Source organism: Eurytemora carolleeae, unplaced genomic scaffold (genome assembly GCF_000591075.1).
Source record: "Eurytemora carolleeae unplaced genomic scaffold, Eaff_2.0 scaffold730, whole genome shotgun sequence".
Taxonomy (NCBI): Eukaryota; Metazoa; Arthropoda; class Copepoda; order Calanoida; family Temoridae; genus Eurytemora; species Eurytemora carolleeae.
In genome coordinates this window covers 155,128-166,023 of record NW_019396934.1, presented here as the reverse complement: position 1 = coordinate 166,023, position 10,896 = coordinate 155,128, and the positions used below count along the sequence as shown (strand labels likewise).

General features: G+C 33.6%; 1 protein-coding gene across 3 annotated transcripts; it reads left to right on the top strand.

Moving 5' to 3' along the window:
* The first annotated feature begins 6,257 nt into the window (after positions 1-6,257).
* Positions 6,258-10,191, top strand: LOC111710287 (trigger factor). Of its 3 annotated transcripts, XR_002767024.1 has the most exons (6): positions 6,258-6,272; positions 6,564-6,719; positions 7,539-7,660; positions 8,600-8,700; positions 9,001-9,078; positions 10,035-10,191. XR_002767024.1 is itself a non-coding variant. In XM_023484338.1 (4 exons), exons 1-4 carry the CDS (start codon positions 7,572-7,574, stop codon positions 10,064-10,066), a joined length of 300 nt encoding a protein of 99 aa, XP_023340106.1. In that variant the 5' UTR covers positions 7,554-7,571; the 3' UTR covers positions 10,067-10,191. The 3 variants fall into 3 exon arrangements, 2 of the variants coding, with proteins under 2 accessions (XP_023340104.1, XP_023340106.1); XM_023484338.1 differs by lacking the exons at positions 6,258-6,272; positions 6,564-6,719 and having other exon boundaries at positions 7,554-7,660; XM_023484336.1 differs by lacking the exons at positions 6,258-6,272; positions 9,001-9,078; positions 10,035-10,191 and having other exon boundaries at positions 6,636-6,723; positions 8,600-8,697.
* Positions 10,192-10,896: the final 705 nt, after the last annotated feature.

Here is a 10,896-nt window from a genome sequence, read left to right as displayed (position 1 = left end):
ATCCAGTTTAAAACATTTACAGCATTGTATTATAGTGATATTGTTACTGTTTATATATATGAAAAAAAAAATAAAAAATAAAAGTTCGAGATTTAGTGCAGAAATATAGAAGATATAAATATATGGAGAAAATCAAGATAATGTGTAAGAATATGGAGGATATAAATATATGGAGAATATCAAGATAAAGTGTAGGAATGTGGAGTATATAAATATACGGAGAATATCAAGATAAAGTGTAGGAATATGGAGGATATAAATATATGGAGAGTATCAAGATAAAGTGTAGGAATATGGAGGGTATAAATATATGGAGAATATCTAGAATGTGTAGAAATATGGAGGATATAAATATATGGAGAATATCTAGAATGTGTAGAAATATGGAGGATATAAATATATGGAGAGTATCGAGATAAAGTGTAGGAATATGGAGAATATCTAGAATGTGTATGAATATGGAGGATATAAATATATGGAGAGTATCAAGGTAAAGTGTATAAATATGGAGGATATAAATAAATGGAGAGTATCAAGATAAAGTGTAGGAATATGGAGTATTTAAATATATGGAGAATATCAAGATATAATATAGAAATATAGAGGATATAAATTGAATTTTATCAACAACAAAAATGTTACGTTAAATTGAAATCATAGTTTTCAATCAAACCTCCTGAACCTCCTGAATCTCCTGAACCTCCTAAACCTCCTGAACCTGCTGAACCTCCTGAACCTCCTAAACCTCCTGAACCTCCTGAACCTGCTGTACCTCCTGAACCTCCTAAACCTCCTGAACCTCCTGAACACATAAATTTCACCTTCTTCTTCTCTTGTCTACTGGGGTGCAGTGATTCTATTCAATCCAAAATTTGAGGCAAATCAGGGTTTATTTATAGGTTCCATATGTGCGTCAGGATAGGATCATATGTAATAGAAATGTACCTTGATCTCTCTCCATATTGAACTTTCCTCCCTAACCAGGCAAATATCTCAATTCATCCCTTCCCTCTACCCCCAACCCTGCAGAATGCAAAATATCAACCAATCAATCAATCAAACAGTTCTCTGAAAATTATTTTTCCCATACACCGCACACGACACAAGTTTTTATATTTCTATTCGCATACGTTCATTCTTAGAACCTGGAAACTCAAGCTGGTTCCTGCACATTGAGAAGTGGGATTTCCTGCATCGCGAAAGCGGGGATCTCCTGCATTTTTGTTACAAATCCTCCCCGCACCCATAATATCTTTCCTTTTTAGAAGAGAGATTTCCTGTATTCGTATAGTAGAGGTATTTCCTGCATTTTAGAAGATTGATTTCCTTCATTTTTAGAATAGTGATTTAGAACCTTTAGAAGAGGAATTTCTCGAACCTTTAAGAGAGGGATTTCCTGAACCTTTAGGAGAGGGATTTCCTGAACCTTTAGGAGAGGGATTTCCTGAACCTTTAAAATAAGGATTTCATGAACATTTAGAATAAAGATTTCTTGGACATTTCTGTTCGTATGTCAATATCTGTACATAATCTACATATACAGTATTGTTATGTATGTTTATGCATATAAAAATATATCATCTGTATGTTGATGTGAATATCTGTATGTTTATCGTATGTATATTGTGTATTGTGCTATATCTAACACCACGACTATATGGTGTGTAATAACTATGACCTTAGCCCCCCCCCCTCCCCCTCCCATACTGAACTTCAAGCCAAACATGATTGCAAAAGTAGTGCTGAAAATATGTACAGAAAAACAGGTCACAGGGTGCTAAGAAATGCGGTTATTAAGGATAATTAAGGTGATTATGAGACGTGGCATGGTGTAATTAAGTGGTAATGAGTTGTACAGGCGTATAATTATGATTAGAAGGATCTGTATACAACAAACGTAAACGTATCCGTATCCCGTAGAATTAGGAAGTTAAGAGACCGCGTAAAATGTTCTTCACAGTTCATTGAGATGCTAGGTTCATGTGTCAGTGTAAAGTGTAATAGGGTGACATATTTAATCATTCAACCAACAACATAAAACATTCATGTGTTTCCTGGTATCCATAGGGTCTCAGTAGCAATTATAGAGGCCCATAGTAAATTACGTTGTATTGTTCATATATAGCTAAATGTGTCCATTAGTAAATACGTAAATCATGTGGTGCAATTAACCCATTCAATGTTCGTAGATATATATATATAAAGCACAGATTATTTATATATTAATATATAGAGACGTATCACAGGGGGTAGGAGCTATGGGGGCTAAGCCCCCCCCCCCTGGATCAGTAAAATCTATGATTTCCAGGGGGGTTTCCGCTAGGCTTTCACAGGTGCTGTGCCCTTTAGAAAGATTTTAAAAAAATGGAAAAATTCCTTGAAACGCCCCTGAAAAGTTTCATGAGAGAGGATGGTAAGAGGGTGTGAGAACATATCTTCATATTTCCAAACCAAATAAAACCATTTCCGTTTCACTTCCTTTTTCCGCCACGTGGAGCATTTGACACTTCTGCGATTTTATGGCAAAAATGTTCACCAACTTAACCTTCAGTGACCCTTCATGTGTAGGGTACCATTGTGAATCGTTCTGATACTGTGTTTGGCTTGTTTTGATTATATTTATATCAAATTATTGAATATTATTCTTAACAAACAACTAAAAGAAAGATTTTATATTGTTTTAATAATCTGAGATTAATCAAATTAATGTTAATATTAATAAATTATTTACAAGATAACTAAACTTAGTTAGAACAATGAATAAATAGGAGGATATCTTCAGGAGTTAAAAGAGGCAAAAAAAGGGTGGTGTTATTTCTTTAATATCGTCTTTGCATCTGATAAATTATCTGAATAAATTCATAATTACACACTTACGCCAATATTGAAATGAGGAGAGGTGTGCAGAGTTCTTTCATATCGTCATTGAATCTGATATAAATTATCTGAATAAATAAATTACTTGCATTGTACTTGCGCGCAATTCCGTAATAATTGCGCGCAGGTATTAACTGTATTTTTGCAAGCTAGTGAATTTGATTGCGCGCAATTCCGTAATAATTGGGCGCAGGTGTTGAAACTGTATTTTGACTTTTTTTTTATGAATTTTCGCATACCGATTTTCTTTTTTTTCGCAGGAACATATCTACTATCTTTTTTTCAATTATATCGATATAATGAAGACAACTTTCGATTTCAATTTTGGTTAATCTCTAGCTGGATACAGAACAAAATAAAAACAAAGAAAATCTGCCAATTAAAAAAGCAAAAAAATCTTATTTTCAATAAAAACTGAAATGTTAGGTCGTCTTTATTATATTTATATTTTCGCCTACCACCGTATGCTCTTTTCAAAACGTTACAATATTTTCCAGAAAAGCTTACCGCGGGGTTCATGGCCGCATGCCCCCCCCCCCTCCCTACCAGATTTGTCAATCTGGTAGTCAAAATGTGCTCAGTTCCATTTCCGAAGATATTGCGTTTTCATCCTAGTAGACAAACTAGACAAACAAGACAAACAAGACAAACTAGACAAACTAGACAAACTATAAAAATTTTGTTAACTAGACAAACTAGACAAACTAGACAAACTATAAAAATTTTGTTAACAAGACAAACTAGAGAAACTTGACAAACTAGACAAACTATAAAAATTGTGTAAACTAGACAAACTAGAGAAACTTCACAAACTAGACAAACTAGACAAACTATAAAAATTTTGTAAACTAGATAAACTTGACAAACTAGACAAACTATAAAATTTTTGTTAACTAGACAAACTAGAGAAACTTGACAAACTATACAAACTATAAAAATTTTGTAAACTAGACAAACTAGAAAAACTAGACAAACTTGACAAACTAGACAAACTAGACAAACTTGACAAACTAGACAAACTAGACAAACTTGACAAACTATAAAAATTTTGTAAACTAGACAAACTAGAGAAACTTGACAAGCTAGACAAACTGGACAAACTAGACAAACTAGACAAACTAGACAAACCAGACAAACTTGACGAACTAGACAAACTAGACAAACTAGGCAAACTATAAAAATTTTGTAAACTAGACAAACTATAAAAATTTTGTTAACCAGACAAGCTAGACAAAGTAGAGAAACTTGACAAGCTAAACAAACTAGACAAACTAGACAATCTAGACAAACTATAAAAATTTTGGAAACTAGACAAAGTAGAGAAACTTGAGAAACTAGACAAACTAGACAAACTATAAAAATTTTGTAAACTAGACAAACTTGACAAACTAGACAAACTAGACAAACTTTACAAACTTGACAAAGAAGATAAATTGTTTTAAATTCATGAATGTCCCTAAAGAAACTTCATGTTGTATTTGCGCATGCTTTTGTGAAATCTAGACAAACTAGACAATTTTTTTTAACGCATAAATGTCCCTAAAGAAAGTTCCTGTTGTTGTAGTTATGCATCTCTTTAGCAGACTTATCCCAATATTGAAGTATGGGTTTGTGAAATCTAGGCAAACTAGACAAGGATAACAAACTTGAAAATATTGAAAAACTAGACAAATTAGACAAACTATAATAGAGAAACTCGACAAACTAGACATACCAGAAAAATTAGACAAACTATACTAGAGAAACTCAATAAACTAGACAAACTAGACGAACTAGACAAACTAGACAAACTAGACAAGCTGGACAAACTAGACAAACTAGACAAACCAGACAAACTTGACAACTAGACAAACTAGACAAGCTGGACAAACTATAAAAATTTTGTAAACTAGACAAACTATAAAAATTTTGTTAACCAGACAAGCTAGACAAAGTAGAGAAACTTGACAAGCTAAACAAACTAGACAAACTAGACAATCTAGACAAACTATAAAAATTTTGGAAACTAGACAAAGTAGACAAACTAGACAAACTAGACAAACTAGACAAACTAGACAAACTAGACAAACTAGACAAACTAGACAATGTTTACAAATTAGCCAAACTAGACAAACTAGACACACCAGACAAACGTGACAACTAGACAAACTAGAAAAACTTTACAAAGTAGACAAACTAGAGAAACTTGAGAAATTAGAGAAACTAGGAAACTAGAAAAAAAGTACACAAGCTTTACAAAATATACAAATGGACAAATTAGACAAACTAGACAAAATAGACAAACTAGATAAACTAGACAAACCAGACAAATTAGACGAACTAGACAAACTAGACAAACTAGACAAAGTAGACAAACTTTCAAACTTGACTAACTATACAAACCAGAAGAACTAGAAAAACTTTACAAAGTAGACAAACTGAACAAACTAGACAAACTAGACGAATTAGACAAAATAAACAAATTAAACAAACTAAACAAACTAGACAAACTAAACAAACTAGATAAAGTAGACAAACTAGACAAACTAGACAAGCTATACAAACTAGACAAACTAGACAAACTAGACAAACTAGACAAACTAGAAAAACTAGACAAACTAGACAAACTAGACAAACTAGACAAACTAGACAAACTAGACAAACTAGACGAATTAGACAAAATAAACAAACTAGACAAAGTAGACAAACAAAACAAAGTAGACAAACTAAACAAACTAGACAAAGTAGACAAACTAAACAAACTAGAAAAAGTAGACAAACTAAACATACTAGACAAACTAAACAAACTAGACAAATTAGACGAACTAGACAAACTAAACAAACTAGACAAAGTAGACAAACTAGACAAACTAGACAAAATAGAAAACATAGAGAACGTTTATTTGTTAAAATTCTTAATTGATATTTCTTTAATTTTACCAAAGTTGTACTTTGAATTCTAACATTGGGATAAGTTTGTGTAGTTAACCCAGGGGGGTTGGATCTCCGTGTGTATTGGCCTGAGTGTACACTTTGGATGGTTTACTGATAAAGGATGTTAAGAGATTATGGCCTATTCATACAGTACAAATATCAAGTATGCAGTACGCTTTCGGAGTACAAGTGTATGAGGAGGTTTTGTATCTTGAATTTTACTTGAAGTTTTCTCAGAACAGTTTATTAACGATGAAATATTGCTCTGTAAAAGACTGTAAATGTATGTCTTCCTGTGAAAATGGAATCCTGCGCACGATAAAAGGAGTAGTGGATTTTAATAGATATGGAAAACAAATTCTCCATTTAAATATTTTCAGAAATCACCCCCAAGTACTGTAATATACAGATTGGCCTGTACAATTAGTAAAGGATTAGCGTACATCATCACGCTTGTGTCGCTGTGTGGTATTTAGAATCAGGTGGGTTGTGTCCTGGTTGAACTGATAGCTTGTTGGATAGTACGCGTGTGTCGCTGTGTGGTATTTAGAGCCAGGTGGGTTGTGTCCTGGTTGAACTGATAGCTTGTTGGATAGTACGCGTGTGTCGCTGTGTGGTATTTAGAACCAGGTGGGTTGTGTCCTGGTTGAACTAATAGCTTGTTGGATAGTACGCTTGTGTCCCTGTGTGGTATTTAGAGCCAGTTGGGTTGTGTCCTGGTTGAACTAATAGCTTGTTGGATAGCTACGCTTGTGTCCCTCTGTCGTATTTAGAGCTAGTTGGGTTATGTCCTGGTTGAACTGATAGCTTGTTGGATGGTACGCTTGTGTCCCTGTGTGGCATTTAGAGCCAGGTGGATTATGTCCTGGTTGACCCTAATAGTGGACGGATTGTACCTGGATAGATACGTTTCGAGAACTTCTTATGCAGTAGGTGTTTACTACATACCTACCCTCTACTTGACTACCTACCCTCTACTTGACAACCTACCCTCTACTTGACTACCTACCCTCTACTTGACTACCTACCCTCTACTTGACAACCTACTCTCTTCTTGACTACCTACCCTCTACTTGACTACCTCCCCTCTAATTGACTACCTCCCCTCTAATCGACTACCTCCTTTCTAATTGACTACCTACCCTCTACTTGACAACCTACCCTCTACTTGACTACCTCCCCTCTAATTGACTACCTACCCTCTACTTGACAACCTACCCTCTACTTGACTACCTCCCCTCTAATTGACAACCTACCCTCTACTTGACTACCTCCCCTCTAATTGACTACCTCCCCTCTACTTGACTACCTTCCCTCTACTTGACTGTTTACCTCTCCAGTGACCCCCTAGAAAGAACAATGTTCAGTTTCACAAGATCAATTCATCTTGTCAAATATTTTCAAAAATGCCTTTCTCACACAGAGCTTAATACAATAAGCTCAACTAATCTTCTTCTTTCTGTTTCTAAGCAAGCATACAAGCACACAAGTATACAAGTACAGAGAGTTGGGAGGGGGGAGGGGAAGAATGATTGAATGAAAAAGTCTAAGATATTTGTGCAAAATAGTTTCAATCATTTCAGTTCTACTGCAAGAAAAACTAAATGTAAATTTAAAGGAATTTTGTATGAAGTAAATGATTGAAATATTAATTAATTAATTATAATTAAACAATTTTAGAAAATTTACTTTTAATGAGTGATATTTATATTTTTAATAAGATTTAAATATATCGAATTTTTTATTAGTTAGTTTTGTGAAGAATGATTTGACCCGCGTGGATGTGCAGGGAATATGCGCCGGTCAAGGAGACAGGAAACCCAGGTTCTCCGGGTACACTGATACACAGAGCAGTCAATCATATACTCAGGTAGTAGACCTACAATAAACCTTACAAACATAAGATTATAGAAAAGATTTAGTTTTCATCCATTCTCGAACTTTTAGTTTTTAACCCTTTCTTGGACTACTTCAAGATTGTTCTGTATTGACCATCACCCTCATGTTTTAGAATGCAACAGAACACACTACCTCCTCTTATCTAGAATGTGTCCCCTTGTTATAGAATGCAGTTTATTGACCTCCTCATGTTATAGTATGCGGTATCTTGACCTCCTCATACTATAGAATGTAGTATATTGACCTCCTCATGTTATAGTATGCGGTATCTATTGACCTCCTCATGTTATAGTATGCGGTATCTTGACCTCCTCATACTATAGAATGTAGTATATTGACCTCCTCATGTTATAGTATGCGGTATCTTGACCTCCTCATGTTATAGAATGCAGTATATTGACCTCCTCATGTTATAGAATGCTGTATTTAACCACCTCTTGTTATAGAATGCGGTATCTTGACCTCCTCTTGTCTAGAATAAGCTATCTCGACCTCCTCTTAATCTATAGTGCGATATCTTGACCTCCTCTTGTTATATAATGCAGTATCTTGACCTCCTCATGTTATAGAATGCTGTATCTTGACCTCCTCTTGTTCTAGAATGCGGTATCTTGGCCTCCTCGTAATATATAATGCAATATCTTGACCTCCTCTTGTTATATAATACTCCATCTCGACCTCCTCTTAATATATAATTCGATATCTTGACCTCCTCTTGTTTTATAATGCAGAATCTCGACCTTCCCATAAAATATAATGCGTTATCTTGACCTCCTCTTGTTTTATAATGCGATATCTTGACCTTTTTATGTTTTAAAATGAGTTACCTTGAACTCCTCTTGTTGTAAATTGCGTTATCTTGACCTCCTCTTGTTTTAGAATGCGGTATCTTGACCTCCTCTTGTTTTAGAATGCGGTATCTCGACCTCCTAGTTCTCTTGTTCTGTGTTCTCCTCCTGGTTTACTATGTGGAGGCTAGAGATACTGATGGAGATGGAATCCTAGATGCAGGTATTACGTTTGCTCCAGATGGATTGAAAGATGATGATGATTCTAATATTGATGATTAAGATGATAATGATGATCGATAATGATGATTAAGATGATAATGATGATCGATAATGATGATTAAGATAATGATGATCGATAATGATGATTAAGATGATAATGATAATGATGATTAAGATGATGATGATTATAATGATAGTTAGGATTGAGATTATGATAAAGATTATTATGATGATAATGATAATTAAGATGATGATTATGACTAAGATGATGATAATAATAATAATGAAATTAATGATTAAGATGATGATGATGATGACAATGATGGTATCCCTGATGCTGAGGACCCTGATGATGATAATGATGGTATTCTAGATGAAGGTACAAATCATCAATTAATTTAATTTTTTGTGAAATTACATCTTGAAATAAATCAAGAAATAAATGATCACCGAGATCTGGTTTTTACCTAATTCCTTTCTTGAAAATAATATCTGTTTTATAATATTTTTAATATATTTCAAATTTCTGCGAAGTCCCTCTGAAACCATCTGACACCTTTACCACATAGTACAGGGTGTTTCAGAATACTTAGAACAACTCCTGAAAGTACAGGGTGTTTCAGAATACTTAAAACAACTAAAAAATACAGTGGGACCTATAAAACAGTGGGATAGAAGAACTGCTTTTAAGCAATCTGATGTGTATTTGCTGTTTCTAATTAGAGCAAATAGTTTTACCAGACGCTTGAAAAATCAACTTTTTTAGGGAAAAGGGCAACTATAGTTTCAGTAGAAGTAAATATTTCCATTTACCGTTATAGCGCCGATATGAGAATTCATAACTCTGATTGGATGATGAGATAGATAGAAAAATACTATTTCTATTGGTTCAGAATAGACACCAAACACATGGCTGAACCCTGATTGGATCAGGCGCTAATGGAATCGGAATACAGGAGTGAGTGCCTGAGTACACAGACACTGCATATTTAGTGTTTATGTTTATGTTTATCGGACATTTTAAAATCGGAACTTGGGTCTTTGCCTTCCTGGGCCACAGTTTTTTTAGTCCAATTGTAGAGAAATCAAGAAATATAAAAAAAACGATTACCATGAAACTATATTATATTCCACAAAATTTAACAACTTTTTCAATTATATTAATTGTTGCTGAACGTTTTTTAAGTTGCAAACTATTGCTAAAAAGTGCAGTGAACATTTTTATAAATATATTGCATATCAGCGATGTTTGTAAATTAAAAAAGAGATTCAATCCACATTTTTCTGGGTCTCACTGTATACCTCCTTCCTCCTATTTCAACCCTATTTATTTAGATGACGCGGACTGGGGGAACGATGAACTCTGAAAATGATCGAAAAAATTTATAAATTTTGTTCATTTAAAAAAAATTAATTTAATCATCAAAATATTCCAATTATAATATTCATGTTATATTCATTATCATTCAATAATAAAGTTATAAAAGAGTAATATTTAATAGCAGAGAGAATTTTTTTGTGTTTTTAACTTTTACATGATTATGATTAATTAAATGTACACTACATCAATTATATGGAAATAGAATGAATATAAAGGAATTGAGTTTTTGCCACAAATTCTGATTTTCAAATAGCTACATCTTGGCAACCTGATGGTGTTAACCTTTGATATTTCAAACTAATATTATATGCATTGAAATAATTCATAGTTTGAAATATCTCAGGTCTCTGACATTGAAATGCAAAGATATAGGGATAAGAAAATCAGAGTTTGTGACAAAAACTCAATTCCTTTACAACACAATATCAATTGCAAATATTTTAGAGTTTGGAATATTGATAACCTGGAAAGAAATTACGTGATTAAAATTAACTATTGTACTTGCTAAACAGTTAAAAATACATATTCCGAATAAGCCAGTTGGTTCGATTTCGGTAGTCAACTATTCAAACATGAACCAAAAATCCCTTAACACTTTTCATTTTTTGAGGGATTTCCGATAATTCTTTAAAAAAAGAAGGAAACTGACCAAAAGTCACTTTTTGGTCCGTTTCCGTGTTGGTCCGTTTCCGTGTTGAGGCGTTTTCATAGCACCTCTACAAGAATGCACATCTTATCTGCAATTTCAATCCATATAGTAAACGACACTGTTCTCATTGCATTTTAAACTACGTATCTACTTAGTTAAAATACAGT

Excerpts from the sequence above, each read along its gene's own strand:
- LOC111710287 (XM_023484338.1), top strand. The coding sequence starts at position 7,572 with ATGTGCAGGGAATATGCGCCGGTCAAGGAGACAGGAAACCCAGGTTCT. Across the intron at positions 7,661-8,599 it reads GCAGTCAATCATATACTCAG|AATGCGGTATCTCGACCTCC; the intron begins GTAGTAGACCTA and ends CTCTTGTTTTAG. Across the intron at positions 8,701-9,000 it reads AGATGGAATCCTAGATGCAG|ATGATGATGATGATGACAAT; the intron begins GTATTACGTTTG and ends TTAATGATTAAG.